The sequence below is a fragment of the Podarcis raffonei genome, chromosome 8 (assembly GCF_027172205.1).
Source record: "Podarcis raffonei isolate rPodRaf1 chromosome 8, rPodRaf1.pri, whole genome shotgun sequence".
NCBI lineage: Eukaryota > Metazoa > Chordata > Lepidosauria > Squamata > Lacertidae > Podarcis > Podarcis raffonei.
This window is the reverse complement of record NC_070609.1, coordinates 51,257,409-51,275,545: the sequence shown is the minus strand read 5'-3', so window position 1 is coordinate 51,275,545 and position 18,137 is coordinate 51,257,409. Positions and strand designations below refer to the sequence as shown.

Genomic DNA, 18,137 nt, shown 5'->3' with positions numbered 1-18,137 from the left:
CCCTTCGCGACATATTTTGCCTGGACCTTCCTTTCTAGGAGTGCAGGTATGGCTGAGATGTTCCCTCTGCTCCAACAATACTAATCACTCATGCAGATACTGGTCCATTATTGACTGGGAATCTTAAAACATTTACCAAACATATTTATTTGGAAATGAACATCCATCATCAACCTCATTTATATTTGGCTAAGCTTTGCCCTTCCTCCTCCTCCTCCTCTTCCTCCACCTCCAAATGTGGGAGGTGGGGAAAGTGAAACCATGAAAGGATTCATTGTGGTGGGATTCCCATTTATTGAGAGGGGGATCCAGGACTGGGCTGCTAGCTTCCCTAGATGGTATCCATCACACTGAGTGCTGTTGACTCTCCACTGTGCACTCACTGATCTCTGCTGGTTCTATAAGCGTCTACAGTGCTGGGCTTCGTGTGCACACTATACGCGCCAAAGTCTTCAGTGTCCCGGATGGTTTTTGTTTCAGGGATTTCATCAGTATAACTGTTCAACAGCACTTCCTCCGAGGGCCCAGTCACAATGATCTTAGGAATAAGCCTTTTCTTCTTGGCAAGTTTATCAGTAGATACTGCAAGGAAAGAAGGAAATATCAAAGTGCTGCATACTGGGCTGGGGTATGGACCTTCCTAATATCAAAGGGATGCAGCAATCGTCTAAGACGGAACTTAGTATTTCATTTTCAAAAAGAGCTGCCAAGGCCAAAATCTGCAGGAAAACTCAGCTTCTGACATGAAACCTCCTATCGGATCCTAAGTGTGATAAGTCTAGTTGTGGACACTCAAGACCTGCTGTGTTTGTTCCCTCCAAGGCAGGAGCAGGTTAACTTGGTATGATCCCACTCTCATCTGGCTTATTCCTGATCACTCTCAATGTAGGTCAATGAGGAAGTCAGAGAATGAGGAATATACCGGTAATCAAAAGGCTGGAAACACATCTCTTTGATGGTGTTCTGACTTCATGCTAGCAGTTTAAACAGTAATACTTCTTGGCCCTTCCTTGGATACCGGGGGCTGTCATGATGAGCTCTAGTTCTTGAAAATGTACCACTGCACCACTGCTACCAAGGCCTCAAGAAATTCAGTTTGCTTCATTTCCAGCTGAAGAGTGACATTGACAACCCATATAACTGGAAGTGAGGTGATGCCCTAGTGATGAAGAATAATAGTTGCACCAGGACTGCAGAGCTGAAGGGAAATATGCTTTTGTCTCTGCCATCGGCCAGGGAACAAAGGGGAAGTGGCAGGCTGCACCTCTGCCCTCCAAGGAAGATTGCCCCAGTAAGGTGAAGACTGGGCCAGAGAAGGAGCAGCTGCAGAGGATCTTTGTGCTTCACCCCTCCCTCCTTCCCAGGAGGCTCCAACTGCATTTGCCCTTGGAATTAAGTAGGTTGCACTCTGGCCAAGGGACAAAGTGCTGCTGGGTTGATGGGGGGAGGGCTGGGTATTATTACACTCTGCTGCAAACCGCCTTGAGAATCTTTCAGTAAAAAGCAGGGTATAAATCTTTTAAAGAAATAGTAACCATTTCTCATGGTTTTGTTTTTTGTTTTGTTTTTTAAATACTGTTGCAGACTCCAAACCTAAGTATGTGTATATCTACAAAGGACTACTGAGAACATGTGAATGAGATATGCCATTGCTGTCACTATGCTCCCTTCCTCACCTTCTACTTGCATAGGATGTGGCACAGGCTTCTTTGTTGGTTTACCCGATGTTGAAGGTTGAATGTTTCCATACATATGCTGGCTCTGTTCTTGGAAGCTGGGCTTGGGTTCTTTGACCTTGCTACCATCTATATTTTTATGAACATGAGCTGCTAAGGAAAAATACAAATATTAAGAATGGAAAAGGTAGAACCTCAATGGTAGAACCTATGCTTTGCATGCAGAAGGTCCCAGGTTCGGTTCCCAGCATCGCTAGGGAAATGTCCCCTGCCTGAAATCTTGGATTGTTTTTGACAGTTATAGACAATGCTGAGATATGTGGACCAATGGTGTGACTTGGGAGAAAGCACGTTCCTACGAAATTTTTTAAAAACCCACCTAAATAGAACAAGCAATCTTATATCTTCCCATTTGCTAGCTCTTTGCCAAAGACCAGCAGCCAATCAGAACATGAACACCTTACAAGATCAGACTGAGGGCCATCAGTGATGATGGGAGTTGTAGTCCAGCAGCATCTAAAGGGTCAAAGGTTCCCTGCTCTAACAATTGCACTGCCAGGCACTGGCTTAGATACTTTAAGGAACCCATAAGCAAACCATGAAGGGAACAGCCTTCCTCCCTTGTTGCTTCCCCCTAGGAAGACTCTCTCTGAATGTGGACACTCCATTTAGCTGTTGTGACTAATAGCCATTGATTGACTTCTCTTCCCCCACAGATCTATTTTAAATCTAATTGTCATTCATTTCCAGCAGATCTGCTCTGAAATCAAAGTAAGTTGTACACTTATTCCCCACCCCCTACAGTGTTTCAAGAGGGTTCTTTGTGCTACAGATATTATAGAGTGCTTACCCAATTGATGAAGAAGACAGAGAGAGATCCAGAAGAGGTTAAGGATCAATAACATGGGTGCTTCCAGGCTAAAACCTCCCCCAAATAACTGTGGTGCTAAACAGGTACAGAGGCATGCTACATAGATACAGTACTTAAAAAGAACAGGGGCACAGGCACTAGGACACAAATCTGCATGTCCTGATTTATGCATATATATGCAAATATAGGAATTACTAGAATTTCACAGAAGCCATGCTAATTAGTTTCCCACTCAGAAAACAAACATATCAAGTAAGACCGGCTGATCTGGTTCTACGAACATGACATTCTAATTGTCCTCATTGAACTTTAGCTTTGTTTGTTTTATGATAGTGCTGTTAATTTGTTTCCTATTTATTGGCCTTGTTTTTATGGATTCTGTAATTTATGTATATTGATATCTTTTTTCTGTAGATTTGAATTATTAGTTATTTAATTGTCTCACACCCTGATAATGAAATATCCAATGAAGAACAGAATGTAAATGCTTAGGTCACGTCCACACCATACATTTAAAGCAGCCTCCCCCAACAAATCCTGGGAACTGTAGTGTTTCCCTCACAGAGCAATAACTCATAGCAATCTTTACAAACTACAGATCCCAGGATTCTTTGGAGAAAAGCTTGTGCTGTAAATGTAGGGTGTGTTAGAAATAAAAATTAAAAATGAGAACTTGTGGGATGTTGGATTTTTTATCCAGCTAGTTAGTGGATGGGATTAGGGACAGAGAAATGAGGGTGGGGAAGAGGCAGACATTATCTGACTGTTCTTTTGAACAGTGGACTGGCCCCCTGCTGAAAAAGTTTGCTGACCCCTTGGCATATTTACTGAGAAGAAATTCCACCAGTTTCTGCAGTACTTGCTTCCAGGACCGAAGCCTGAAGATGATTGTACACGTGCAGCAGAATGAAGTGGTAATGGGGTAATAGAAGGGAATGTGCTACTTTTTGCTGCAGGTGGGGGAATCACATTTCTGAATGGTCCCTGATATTAAAAAAGCCTGCCTCTGCATATAAAAAATTGGCAGATCAGAAAGGAGATTGGGATAGAACCTTTCTCCTTGATGTGTTTGTGTTCTTACTTGCAGAGGGGCTTTCACAAATGTTATCTCCTACTTACAGCCTGAAGTGGTACCATTCATTCTACCACCTCAGGATCCTACCACCACATCCTGCTGCCTGTGTAGTGTCCAGGCTGCCTCAATCTCTCATCCAAAATGGCATGCTCTCAAAACAAAAGTAGAAACTCTCCTCCCCCAACCCACTTCATTTAAAAGCCAAAGCCATTAGGCTGGCTTGACCTCATTCTCCTCATGCCAACTGTTACCTGGCACTAACCTGAACCCTTCTTGGACATCATTCTGTAAAGAGGAACAAGAACATTTTACCTCCTCCCACATCTTCATGTTTGCTGTGAGACCCCCCCATAGATGAGCCTACAGTCCTTGCTCCCCCAACATTGGCACTACTCCATCCTTGATTGCATTGTCTGGGTCCTTTTGTGACTCAGCACCAACCAGCACCATCATCATCAAAGAAGCAGCACACCAGATGCACAGCAGGAGGGGGCTGATTCAGCTCAGGAAACGACTCCTGTGATATCCTCCTCAGGACCCTTTACCCGTGGCAATGTATGGGTGCTGTAAGAAAGTACAGGTTTCCCTCTTTTTTTCTGCCCTCTTTTTCTCTTGGGCTAATTAATGTTTGGCATGTTTTCTCCCACCACCATTTTATATTTATTATATCCTTCTCACCATATTCAAATGATTTTTTCCCTTACATCCTCAGACAAAACCATCTCAGGAGAAGTTAGAGTGAAGAGTAGTAGATATTGAGCCACTCTCATCATGGTTGAGAGGCATCTCCCATAGGCAAAACATAAATCCCCTTCACTGCACTACACTGGCTCTAACTTTTCTAAAGTGCTCTGACTTTTTTGGAATTTGCACTAGGATGGTTTGGATGTTGCAAGACTCTTGGTGATGATAGGTAAGTGCTATTGGGACAGAGTAAGGAAGCTCCTCTATTTTCCCATTGTGGGTGACCCTGAAGAACCCTCCAAAACTGTTTGTACCATCAAACAGGTCATTCTGCCAAGAAGCTTTTTCTAATATTTAGCTAGAGTGATGGAAAACAAAGATGCTCCATCTATGTGCTAGCCCATGGGTAGGCAAACTAAGGCCCAATCGCCTTCTCAATCTGGCCCACGGACGGTCCGGGAATCAGCGTGTTTTTACAGGAGTAGAATGTGTCCTTTTATTTAAAATGCATCTCTGGGTTATTTGTGGGGCATGGTCATTCGTTCACCTCCCCCAAAATATAGTCTGCCCCCTCCACAAGGTCTGAGGGACAGTGGACTGGCCCCCTGCTGAAAAAGTTTGCTGACCCCTGTGCTAGCCCTTCAAAAATTTGAAGATGGCCTCTGAATTGTCTCTTCTCCAAGTTAAACATAACCAACTCAACCTTTTCTCATGAGACTGGTTCTCCAGACACCTCACTATCTTTATCTCCTTCTCTGGAAATGTACCAGTTTATCAATATCCTTCCTCCAAGTGAAAGTTGGCCATATGCTTCTTGAAAAGAAAGGTGGTCTTTAATTTCTAATATTAGTAGTAGTAGTTGTAAATTTGCATGGTGGTAGACAGCCCTACAGTTTGGGTCAAGCTGTCACACAGTAGAGGATCCCACCCAACCTCACCTGTTGAAGACCAGTGCTCTAGTCAACACAACACAACCTCATCTTCACCAGTCAGTAGAATGGGGATAATTTTGCTGCCGCTCACTTATGCTCCAAAGTTATGCTGCAGTTAGTGTCATACAACCAGCAGAAACATTCTCAAGAGGCAGTCCAAGCACAATGTGCATTGTGCTCTGCTATGAACTGGCTCTATCCATGGCCAATGTCTATTTATTTGGAATGCAATGGTGCCTGAACACTGAATTCGCTTCTTTTCTTCTCCCCTTCATTGTTTCTTCCTTTTGTATGTGTCAAATATTTGTTAGTTTGAAAGCCATTCTGGAGTAGGAACCAATCTATTTTTTGTCCAGCCCTAAATACACTATTTTTATCCTAATTCTTCTATATACAGCCCTAAATACTTGATGATGATGGGAATCATCATCACCGTCAAATAATACTCAACAATAACAACAGCAATATGTAAAAAAAAATCGATATGCAAATAAGATTTATATCTGCTTCGTGCTTAAATTACTCCCAAGCTGTGCACAAGCGCTTTCCCCCGCATCTCATCATCTTCGTTTTCTTTCTCCCTCGTTGCCATAGGAACCGCCACCTACGATCCTTGTCTTGCTGGGCGTGCCCACGAGTGACTTTTTGTAAAGTCTACGCATGCGCCAGCACGGACCCGGTGAGCGAGACTGCGGCGCGGTGAGAAAGATGATGGCGGTCGTGATAGACGGCCGTCTCGCGAGGCGTGGCTGAGATCGCGTTCGAGACGACGCGGAAGAGGCTGGGGGAGAGAACCCGGAAGTGGGCGAGGAGGGAGCCCGGAAGTTTTGGTCAGGGGAGTAGACAGAGGACTCAATTCAGAATGGACGGTAAGGCAGCTCTTCCCCTTCTTCCTCGGGTGGGTGGGGAACGGAGCGACTTCACATTCAACCCTGATCCAGGGTGTGGGGACTTATGGACTGGGGCCTTTCCTACAATTGGGTGGGGATAACTGGGAAGGTGAAAGCGGGGTGGGGTTCCTGGGGGTGGGGAAGTGTGTAACAATGAAGCCATCAAGACATGACTTTAGCATTCTAACACCCAGCCCCCGGCCTTGACTCCCATAAAGAGTGTGTGTGTGTTTGTGTGTATGCATATATATTTATACATTTAAGCACACACCCCTTGTGCATGTGAGCTGGAGGTAAATTCTCTCGAGTTGTTTAGAAGGGATCTGGGGTGGGGATATCTCTCCTTCCTGCCTGCCTGTTAGAGTTGTTGACTTTTTCTCCCCCCTCCGCCCCCAGGCTCCTGTCTCACGCACATTTGTCAGGCAAAGGTTCACCTGTTCAGTTTCTGGCACAAGTGCCTTCCTAGAAAAGGAACCTGGCAACCTTATTGCCCCCCAAGACAAGGCAGTCAAGGAGGAGGGGAGGGGAGTTTATTTTTCTTCTTCTTCAACTAAAGGCAAGTGGCTACTTGACACGCAGGCAAAAATCTATCTGCTGTGTTTGGTATTTTGAAGGAATGCTTCCCCTTCCCCATCAAATTGTTCTGATTAAATGTCTGGGGTGTTTGTTTTGCCTGCAGAGTGTGTTTAGGCTAACTTAATTTTAGTCATTTAGTACAGCTTAGTACAATTCATGGATTGCATAGGTTGTCAAGTCTGACCACCTTGTCGTATGTCACAGGGTTGGACTAAATAGTGTATTGGATATGCCTTGTGATTTTGTGGGAGACAGAGTCAGATGTTTGGCTTTGATCTTTGATATAGCCCACTTTCATTACTCCTGCACTTCACTCACAAATGACTAGGTAATCTGGATTGTGTGGTTTGTTTTAAATATGTGGCACAGAGGTTCCTGCCTAAGGGCAGGGGGTCAGGCAGTGGTTTTCTAACCCATACTAGAAAATATCTTTTGGTATTATGATATGCCCCAGGGATGGAGCCCTGTGGACAGAAATGTATGCCTGTGAGAGGCATGTTTGCATTGGCCAGAAACTGATCTTTCCATAATAATAATTTTAATAATATTTTTATTATATGTACCCTGCCCACCTGACTGGGTTGTTCTAGCCACTCATCTGGCTGGCAGTCCTTTCAAGAGAATCATTTCTGTGAGCCAAATAAGACTGTGTGTTTAGAGTCTTCAAAAGAGGATCCTTTAACAAGCAGTAACGTATTTTCCTCATTTCTTGTATGCCACTTCCTGTTCCTAGATGCCAGACAGGTGACACAGTGTATGAGCCAGTTACCTGGGTGGCATAGTGTTTGATCGATTTTCCCTCACCACAGAAGTAGAACAGGAGTCTCCAGCTAGCAGTTATCCTCCAGGCAGCTTGAGAGGCCAGAGTACAAAGGAAAATGATTGCTGTGGTTAAAGTTGAGTGTTGAATTCTGGAGAGAGAAAGTGCTGTGGCACTTTGAAAGACTGGCTTACTAGTATATTGTCACATGATTAGTATATAGGCTATAAATGCATGACAGGTCAAGAAGTTGGGCTCCAAGGTGCAACAATTCCTCCTGTAGAACTGTGGGATTGGAAAAATATAATGATTTTTAGCAGCAAATGTAAAAAATGTAGGAGCTAGTTCATTGTATAGAGATGAATGTATTTCATATTCCTCATGTAAAGTTGCTAGACACAAAGTGCTTAGCACAAAGGATTTTTGTTGCTCTATGGGAAGGGTGTATTTAATGTACCCAGTATGGACCTCTTTGGGCTAGAAGGAATGTTGTGGGTTGGTGGAAATTTCAGTCAGTACCTTTCATTCTGAGACCTTTTTTCTGAAACCCAACTATTGTCATATTTCTCTTCACAGATACACTCTTCCAGTTAAAGGTGAGTGCTGGACACTATGAAATGCTGTTTCTTGTTGCCAGCTAGGGCTTAACTATTAACTATTATGCAGCAAAGTATAGAAAAGGATGTAAATTTCTTTTTTAAAAATATACTGTACACAGTGCAGATGCTGAATTATTGAGAGAGAATTTATTTATTTTGAAGATTAATACCTTGCCTTTCAAATGGATGGTCTGCAAGGAGGCTAACAGTCTTCAAGGCAGCTGTATGTGCAATTGGTTTTTTAAAAATCACCATTTTAAAAATGCACTTTTTTCATGGTGAACTTATGTAGGTGGCACCTAGGTTTCTGTCTGGAAGTATTGTCTTCCTTGGACAGAGAAAGCATCTACTTTCTGGAATCGCAGGTTACTAGTTTGTAGTTGTGTATGTGACTCTGGGATGGGCAGCTCCTGGGGACCACTCTAAGTAGTAGGAAGTTTCACTGACTCAGACTAGCTTTTCCCACAGCTCTCCATGGCGCATTCAATGCAGGTGGCTTCTATTCTGTCCTGTAAAATTTATTGATACTCTACAGTATGCCAACCCCTTGGTATTGCTTTTTTGTGGGCTTCAGATTTGTGGACTCTGAATATGCACACAACTTAAAAATTACTCAGGATGTATTGGTCTAAAGTAGGGAGACAATGGCCATTTCTACCTCTTGTTTCTGTACAAGAGCCCTCCTGGACCAGATCAGATGCCTGTCACACAGCAGCCAACCAGATGCCTCTGAGAAGCCCCTAAGTAGGACATGAACGCAATGACATTCTCATGTTCATGATCTCCAGTAATAGTTATTCACTGGAAGTGATACAACCCTCATGACTAGTAGCCATTGTTATCCGTTTCTCCATGAATTTGTCAAATCATCTTTTAAAGTCATCCAAGTTGGTGGCCAGTACAATCTCTTGTGGTAGCCAGTTCTATAGATGAACTGTGTGATGTGTGAATACCCCCCCTTCATCTGCTTTAAATTTTCCACTTTTCAGATTCTTTGGATGACCCTGGGTTTAGTATTATGAGAGGAACAGAAGAAAAACATGATCTTCTTTTCCCACCTCTTACATACATAATTTTACAAGCCTTTGCCATATTTTCCCTACATCCCTTTACTGGTTTTTTTGTTTTTGTAAACTAGAACACCCCAAATAATATAACCTTTCATCATAGGGGAGTTATTTTAGCCACATATGGCTTGTCTTTTCTTCATCTTTTGAGGTCTTGCACATACTTTTTGAGATATGGTGACTAGCAATGTACAAATAGCAAGTTCTTCCCTGTGGATATCTCCTCCTCTGGAGATGTTTTTCTGCCTGCCTACCTACCTACTGAGCATCTCATTCTCTCTAGTTTACAGCCAAGCAGCTGGAGAAGCTTGCCAAGAAGGCAGAAAAGGACTCCAAAACCGAGCAAGCCAAAGTCAAGAAGGTAATGGAAACAAATGCTGGTGATGAGAGTAACTGCCTGATGTCCCTGGAAGGCTGACTGCCTCTCCAGTCAGGAACTCCGATAGCAGCATTGCTGCTTTCCCTAAAAGCCTCTTTGCTTACACACTGTGGCTCCCCATTTGAACATCAGGAACCAGTGTCCCTCCAGATCTTGTTCAATTCTAACTCTTATCAGCCCCAGTCAGTATGGCCAGTGGTTCGGGATGATGGAAGTTGTGTCCAACAACATCTGGAGTGCCACAGATTCCGTACCCTTGTTTTAATTGTTTTTGTTTTAAGGCTCTCTGTTTCCTGTGTCTCTCTGCTCAGTGCAAAGTTTTGGCTCCCTTAGTTTCTCCTTTCTATGCCCATCCTCTCTGTCTTTTGCTGCGTTCCATTTCTGGCGGAGCCTCACCTTCCCCCATAACTGATCTACTTGTTTATCTCTGTCTTTAGTAGCTCCATTCCTGAACATGTTTGTCCATTTTCTTGTTTCTTCCATCACTCCTGATTTCTTTGTCTAGTGCAGATTGTAAGTAAGGACCTTTCTACATTGTGGACACTACATTGTTGCACCACTAAAAATGGAGAGGCATGGGGCAGTCCTTATATAGGGAAAAGGTGGGCCTAGCAAGTCTGCACCATGTACAGAATTCTTGATGTTGGGAGACACTGTTTGAAGGCCACCTTCTTGTTTTGGCCAAGCCATGCATATATGTTGTCAGGTGTGGGGCAGGTAAAGATGCAGCTGGCTTGAAAGGTTTTCTGGCTGATCGGCAGCACGTTTAGAGCCCCATGCAAGTGCTCTGATTCTGGTGAATTCACCCTGAGCATCTCCCCATTTTTCTTCTGCTCCAGGCCCTTCAACAGAAGAACGTGGAATGTGCCCGTGTCTATGCAGAGAATGCCATTCGGAAGAAGAACGAAGGCTTGAACTGGCTCCGTATGGCTTCTCGAGTGGATGCGGTGGCCTCTAAGGTCCAGACGGCAGTGACTATGAAGGGGGTAAGAAGATGCACTTTGGCACCGGTGTTGAGTATCCACAGTCTAACCTGGTAGATGCTTCCTCTTCCCTGCTGCTTAAGGCTACAAGGACTTGCCTTTCACATTGGCCATGTTTGCACATAATGTTTACCAACATGGTGTACAGCTTCACAACACCCAGTGAAAATCCCCTACTTTGTGCTCACCAAGGTCTCCTGTTCCTCTTATTGCTTTTTTAAAAATCACATCTTTTACCGTAGGCATTGCTGGGCAAGGTGGGTTGATTTACATCGAGATGATTTAAATCACAGCCATTTTGTGGTGGCGCCCATGCCAGTTTCTCGTATTTCCATAACCTTCCCCCACTCCAGTCCATCTGAAAAAGTCCACACTTCACCATTCATCAATAACAAACTATGGCTTACTGGGAACGAGCAACAGGCTGATGCGCTCTCTCAGTCGCACCTGCTTCACTCCTCCCTAGCAAGAAACAACATTGAGCTGGCTGCTGTGTGGTTTAATGTTCAAGCCAGTGCTTGTGTCTTGTTTCTCTCCAAACACACCATGACTGGTAAGCCAAGAGCAAACCTCAGCTTCCACATGTGATTTATCTGGCAAGAAACAAATCACCAGCACCGCTTAGCATGTAACACTAAGCCAGCTGCTCCATGGTTCTGTAAAGGGGGCACAGGGAAGGAACCGGGCAGGATGACTGAGCAGCACGCAGAGTAATTTATTATTTCAGGCTAGGGTGTACCATTACATGAAAACTGTGCTACAGTTGGACCGACAGCCACCCATCCAGCCAGGTGTTGTCTGTCTTGGTTAGCAACAGATTTCTAAGATCTCTGGAAGAGTCCTTTTCCAGCCCTACTGCCCGAGATCCAATCTGCAATTTAATCCATAATGTTAAGTATGTTGTTATCGGCAAACATGCTCATTTGACCCCTGGGTTGCTGACTCTTCCTTATCCCATATTGGTATGTGAGCAGAACTGGCTAGTCTGGTTTGCTCCATTGGAGCCCTATGGGCTGCTTTGGGGCCTCTTACCCACTCTACCCCTTTCCACTCCGCCCATTTTTTCTCTGCTGCTCTCTATTGCCCCCAGCATCTCAATCCTGGCCCCTCTTGACTTTTTTTTTAAAAAAATATTTATTAAAGTTTCAAAAAAAAATTGCAAAAATAAAGAAAAAGAAAAAAACAGAAAATACAAAATACAGAAAAAATAAAAACAGTTAAAAAGAAATCCATCTTTCCATGACTTGTCTTTCATTTACTTATTTCCTTGACCTCCTCACACCTCCCTTTTTTGTATTCTAGTTCAATTGATTATTTCAGCAAGTCCTTTCCATTCTTGTATTTATCTTATTAATTTATCTTAATATATTGTAACTTTACATTCTGACCTGTTGACAATCCATTCTTCCTTAACCCTATATAACATTACTGCAAAAACCACATTACTTCATTCCAACATCCTTTTAGCATTCCTTAATTTTACAGTGTTTCTGTAGATAGTCTTTAAATTTCTTCCAATCTTCTTCTACCGACTCTTCTCCCTGGTCTCGGATTCTGCCAGTCATTTCCGCCAGTTCCATATAGTCCATCACTTTCATCTGCCATTCTTCCCGAGTGGGTAGATCTTGTGTCTTCCAATACTTCGCTATAAGTATTCTTGCTGCTGTTGTTGCATACATAAAAAAAGTTCTATCCTTCTTTGGCACCAATTGGCCAACCATGCCCAGGAGAAAGGCCTCTGGTTTCTTCAGGAAATTTTTCTTTGTCTTCCACTGATCTTATTTTTATCTTTCTTCCTTTAAAACTAAAAGATAGGCCTTGGGGAAATTCCCACCTAAAGATAAGTCTGTTCCTTCTCAGCAAGGCAACCAAATCTCCGTAATTGGACCTAAGGTCCAAAAGATGTTTTGGAATATCTTTAAATATTTCAACTCTTGACTGATGTATTTCTAAAGTCTTCTGGAAATGCAGACCCAAAATTTTGTCTCTCTCCTCTTTTGATCGGAGGGTAATCAAACAGTCTCTCACCCTGTTCTTCTTCCCCCCTCTTCCAAGTCTAAAAGCACTCACAATCTTAAATCCTTCTTTTCCCTGGCCCCTCTTGACTTTTAGACCTTGAGTCTGGGCTTCCAAGACTGAAAATGATGAAACGGCCATTGAGGTCTGTCAGCTGAGGACCACCTTGGTTGTGACTTGTGCTTCTGAAACCCTCATTCCCTGCTCATTTGACACTTTCTGCCCCCTGGCCTTTCCTGTCGTTGTTGCTCTGAGGGACATAACTCTTAAATCAGTGGTGGAGAACCTCCAGCCTGTGAACCTAATTAGATCTACCAGCCCTGCACATTTGGCTAATGGAGGTCACTTCAGCCAAGAAATGCCCATCTGCTCTGGAGCAGGTAAAGAGGCAGTGCAGCTGAAATGAAAGCGGGTTTGCAGGCACTGCTGAGCAGTCCTCTGTACCACATTTTGCAAAGGCTGATCAGCTGGTTGATGACACTTGCAAAATACAGGGCGGTGCACTGGCCTGCGCAGTTTGATTTTAAACTGTGCAGGCAGAAACGGCACCTGATGTCATTGTGATGCCCGGTGATTGACAGCCCACATGTCAAATTTGGCTCATGGGATGGAGGAAGGGGAGAATGCATCTTGTGGACCAGATTCAGTTTCCCACACTTTATTTAAGTCCTCTTCATGTCCTGGCTCCAGCTCTCTGGGCAATTCCCTGATGGGCTTCTGCTTACTTAATGTATGAGACATTTTCTGACTCTCTACTGCAGGTGACTAAGAACATGGCCCAGGTGACGAAGGCCTTGGACAAAGCGCTCAGCTCTATGGACTTGCAGAAGGTCTCCGCTGTGATGGACAAGTTTGAGCAGCAGGTCCAGAACTTGGATGTTCACACTTCGGTAAGGGCTGTTTGCTGTCCAGGGAGAACAAGGCATATGTGCTGTAATGCTATGGGTGGTGGGATGCAAGACATCTTAAAACTCCTTATTCCAGTAAACCTGTTCTGTCCCCATCCCCCCCCCCCCGTTTGCCTATGACTCCTTCTCCTTCCATCTACCCCCTCACTGCCAGATATGGTGAAGTTCCGTTGAAGTTCAGACTTCTGCTGTAGGAAGTGTGTAAAACACTCTTTTTTTAGCAGTATGTATGCTCTGGTCTGGAGTTTGGAATGTAGGAAGCTGCCTTATACCAAGTCAGACCATTGGTCCTTCTATCTCAGTATTGTCTACACTGACTAGCAGCAGCTCTCCAGGGGTTTCAGACAGGGAGTCTCTCCCAGCCCTACCTGGAGATGTTTGGGATTGAACCTGGGCCCTTCTACATGCAAATCAGATGTTTTACTGATGAGCTATGGCCCTTGGATATGGGCTAGGGCAGGAGGAAGGCGCAGAATGTAAATGAACAGCCCTTTTCATGTATGCTATGTGTTGGGTCTGCTAGCCCACTGTTTGGTTGTGCACAACTCTTCCCTGCCTGTGTAGAGGAAGTGATATTGTGTGTGTGTGTGTGTGTGTGTTTCCCCTGCTCTCAATGCAAGCTTCTTGTGGAAGGTACATGTTGGGCCTTGCTACTGCTGTCGCCCTTCTACAGATTCCAGTAGGAATGGGGAGAGAGCCCCCTTCATTTTCTGTCCCCAAACTGCAAGGGGAAAAGGAAAAGATTGCTGGGCTTATTGGTGGATGGCAGTAGCACCTTCCCTTTTTTATTCATAAGTAATTTTTATTGATCTCGAGAAAACAAAATAGAGAAACTTCAAGTAAACATCATGGAATCCAGCTGCAGACACAGATTATAGAATACTTAGTACCGACTAGCTCACAGCAAATAATTAAATTATCTTGAAAGAGTCGTTAACAGTTTTGTGTGATAACTAGGCATCAGCAGAACTCCTCCAAAGCGATGTGTGGATATTGGGGGGCCTGAGAATTTTAAGTCCTTATTGTTAAAGAGGAAAAAATAAGAACCACAATTTTTCAAACTGATCTTTCTTCACTTCACTTCTTGCCAATTGTCTGTGTTGCGTAAGATGTTCAGACAGGACTATCTCCCAGACAATGTTGAACCATGCCTCTGTCGTTATACGTTACTTCCAATGTTGAGCAATGAACATCTGAGCCACCACCAGATGTTCATCAGTGGGGGACAGCAGTAGCACCTTCCTGCTGCAGGGAGATCTGGAAGAAGAGGATGTTTTGTGCTGGACACGTGTGTGGGACAGCAGGAGGAATAATTGCCACTGAGAAGCAGGCCTGTTTGTTGGGACTGCACCCATTTGCTTCTCTAGCTTTGGGGACATATTCTTGTGTTCTGTTTCCTCCCTCCTTGCTTAGGATCTGTTTTGTGGTCCCCACAGGTGATGGAAGACTCCATGAGCTCAGCCACTACACTGACCACACCCCAGGAGCAAGTTGACAGTCTGATAGTACAAATTGCTGAGGAGAACGGCCTGGAAGTCATGGATCAGCTGAACCAGCTGCCTGAGGGGGCCTCGGCGGTGGGAGAGAGCTCTGTGCGTTCCCAGGAGGACCAGCTATCGCGAAGGTTCGTTGCCACCCAAACAAGCCCATAATCATTTTGTAGGATTCAAATTCCTGCTTCTCGGCCAACAACAGAGACCCAGGCCTGGCAGCTTTAAAAATATCTATAGGTTGCCATATCCTGGTAGTAAGTAGCATCACTCTTCTCTCCCCAAAACAGGACCACCCATCCATGGTATCAGCTGGTTTTGGGGAGCCAAGAGGTTTTCAAAAGTATTTTTTAAAAGCTTTATAAAATTAATTTTTAATGCAAATTTAAAGAAAGAAAGCTTAAGGGCAAACAACCCTAAGGAACAGTCTCTAGAAATAGCCTGACAAACATGCTCTGTGGCTGCAGAATCTTCTCTGATGTGGCAGGAGGGGAAAGAAGGCAACACTGAACAAGAGCTGTAATACATTTTTGCAATTCCCCATGGTCAAAACTAAAAAGCCAGCTCTTTTCTGTACCTTAAAAAAAGCCTTCTTTTTTCATTTTCTCCCGTGTTCCTGTCCAGGTTGGCCGCCCTGCGGAATTAACCCTCTCTACTCCCCCTAATGGACTGTTGCTTCTGCCTTGTTCAACTATGATTTGTGGACTTCCTGCGGGAGGCCCCTGGCCACCCCGTCCTATGGTGATTGGAAGGAAGACTGGTCCCTCGACTCCTCCAGGCCTGCTGTGTTCAGCAATGGACTTTAAATCCTCTCATGGTGATGGCAATTTACTCTCTAAAGATAGTGGCAGCAGCAAGCACCTGTGCATGAACTTGCCTAGGCTTGGCTGGGATGGCGTGATTGGGAGGCAAATTTATTGGTATGGTTCTCCTCCCCCCCCAAAAAAACCCCACCAACTTCTTTTTTCAGCCCACACTTCCCCTCATCCTCTTGTGCCTGAAAGTCACTGGATGAAAGGAACAGGAGCATATAGCTCTTAGAAATGATTCAGGCAGAGCCCTTGCAAGACTTAAAACCTTTATATCTGGAACCTGTGTCTGGTATGTGGAGGCAGGTGTGCTGTTTGTTTCTCCTAATATCAGTCATTTCCTTGGCTTAGGGCAGCCTCCCTGACCTGCCCTCCAGATCTTTGGACTACAACTCCCATAAACCCCAGCTTCTACAGCTGATGGGAGTTGTGGTCAAAAGCATCTAGAGAGCACTAAGTCAGGGAAGGCTGTTTTAGGGGATGACTTGTGGAAATTGGAATTGTGCTACAAAGTGAGCTTGTCGAGAGAATGGATGTGTACCTTTCTCCCCTCCCCCGCCTGTCTGTTTACACACCATTTTGGATTTACACACCATTAAGTGACCTTTGAAACTAATGTTCCTTTATTCTCTCCCTCCATTACACACACAGAGAGATAGATTCATTTGGTGATTCTGCACCCTCTGATTCTTCTCCTGGCCCTCCTAAGAACTCTTTGCTCGTGTTCTGCATTTCAGTTCATCCTTGTCCAGCATGTACCTTTCCTCAAACTTCTGGAAGGCGAACCCTCATGTACAGAGATGCTTGGGTCTTTATCCCTGATTTGTCATATTGGAGAAGTTTGCCTCTTGGTTCCAGAGCAGCTCTTCCCCCTGCGCCCTCACTCTCTCTCCCCCCCCCCCATTCAACAAGACTTGGGACCTCCTAATACTCTGGGTGGAAACGGTGGGACTTAACAGGATTAGGTTCTTGTCTTCAATGGTGTTGCTTTGACCTTTCTACCAGAGCTGATGTCAAGAGAGCAAGAACCTCTTTGGTCTTAGAGCTCACCTCTCCTGTAAGAAACCACGCTGTTCCACTTTGCTGCTGGTATTTAAAATGAGGTCTCTCTCCTCCCACCATTCTGTCTCTGAAGGGCCTGGCCTTTATGCTTGTGCTGTTCCTGTTCTTCTAAGCCGCACTTTGTGGGGTGGGGTATGGGAACAGAAGGCGTGTTTTCATTGTGAAAGGCTTGTCGGAAGGGGGTTATGGAGTGCCACATCCTCCCAACTCCTTCTTGGGAAAAACGCTGCTCTGTTTTGCCTTCCTCCACCTCTAGTTTAAAAAAAATATTAAAGCGAATGCTGTTGTTTCTTTAATGCTGTTTTAAATAAATTACTCTCCGGAAATAGGGGTGTATGGGGTTTTAGGGGAGGGGTAGTACCACCGGGGGAACACACACATCCTGCTCCTTTTGGGGTAGTTCGTCCACCTTTGGTCCCCACTCTGCACTCAACTCTCACCTGGGACTCTTAGAAGCTGTCAACATGCAACAGTGGTCCCGCCATGGGAACGGCTTTGACTGGGCAGCTAAACCAGGCGAGGGTATCCAACGAGTCTCAAACTCTCAGTAAGTTAGGAACTTCCCCTGCATGCAAAGACAGGCTCCAGTGGATTGGGAGGATGAGATCAATAGTGGGTCCAGTGATCAAGAAGGTGGTTTCTGCATGTGTTGTAGAGGGAAGTAAGGCAGATGAGGTTTGTCAACCTGAGAAGGTACCCAGTCTAAGAGAAGGAGAACTCTGCTGCCTTGCAAGGTATCTTCGAGGGAAGAAATGGCTATCCTACACAAATCTGGAGTGAAGTCTCTAAGTGGTTAGATGATGCCTTGTACACCACCTTTTGGCAACTCCTGCAGTCAAGCAGGTGCCAAAGGTATTGCTCTGCTTTCCTTTGGACCACATCAGTGAGGCTGAGGGGGGGTGTCTTATGGGCAGTCCAGTACCTCCATACGCATTGGCCAGGCCTGCACCCCAGGCAGGTAACTTCAGTACTGCTAATGCAGTGATTTTAATTCACCCCTGGAGGTACACTCCATTGTCTCTCAGTCTCAAGGCAGGCAGATGCCAACAATCTCTGGAAATCAGTAGGTGCAGTTAGGTTTACATAGGTTTCCTCACTCTTGGAGGAGGCTGGGACAATGAGTGGATATTCCTGCCCTTGGGGATCATACATAGAGGAAAGGAGGGTTACAAAAACTAAGGTCGGTGGCCAGATGGTCAGCCAGATTAGGCACTGCCTGAGAGCCCCAGGTGCTCAGAAGGGTCTCCTTCCCTGTCGCCATCCCTGCCTTCCCTGCTGTGGCCCCAAAGCTGCTCATTTTGAACGAGATCCAAGTTTGATTCCTATCCACAGTGTCCGCCTACCATGTTCAATTACTCAG

General features: G+C 44.8%; 2 protein-coding genes across 7 annotated transcripts; one reads left to right on the top strand and one right to left on the bottom strand.

Moving 5' to 3' along the window:
* Window positions 1-127: 127 nt before the first annotated feature.
* Window positions 128-4,040, bottom strand: SPATA33 (spermatogenesis associated 33). 6 transcript variants are annotated; one of them, XM_053400036.1, is made up of 3 exons: window positions 3,935-4,040; window positions 1,677-1,826; window positions 128-582 (listed from the first exon to the last, which is right to left on the bottom strand). In XM_053400036.1, exons 1-3 carry the CDS (start codon window positions 3,972-3,974, stop codon window positions 380-382), a joined length of 393 nt encoding a protein of 130 aa, XP_053256011.1. In that variant the 5' UTR covers window positions 3,975-4,040; the 3' UTR covers window positions 128-379. The 6 variants fall into 6 exon arrangements, with proteins under 6 accessions (XP_053256011.1, XP_053256010.1, XP_053256008.1 ...); XM_053400035.1 differs by having other exon boundaries at window positions 1,677-1,829; window positions 3,935-4,037; XM_053400033.1 differs by having other exon boundaries at window positions 1,677-1,829; window positions 3,874-4,032.
* Window positions 4,041-5,927: 1,887 nt separating this feature from the next.
* On the top strand, window positions 5,928-17,073 carry CHMP1A (charged multivesicular body protein 1A). Its single transcript, XM_053400032.1, has 7 exons — window positions 5,928-6,107; window positions 8,041-8,060; window positions 9,414-9,491; window positions 10,349-10,495; window positions 13,270-13,398; window positions 14,853-15,040; window positions 15,531-17,073. Exons 1-7 carry the CDS (start codon window positions 6,101-6,103, stop codon window positions 15,550-15,552), a joined length of 591 nt encoding a protein of 196 aa, XP_053256007.1. The 5' UTR covers window positions 5,928-6,100; the 3' UTR covers window positions 15,553-17,073.
* The last annotated feature ends 1,064 nt before the right edge of the window (window positions 17,074-18,137 follow it).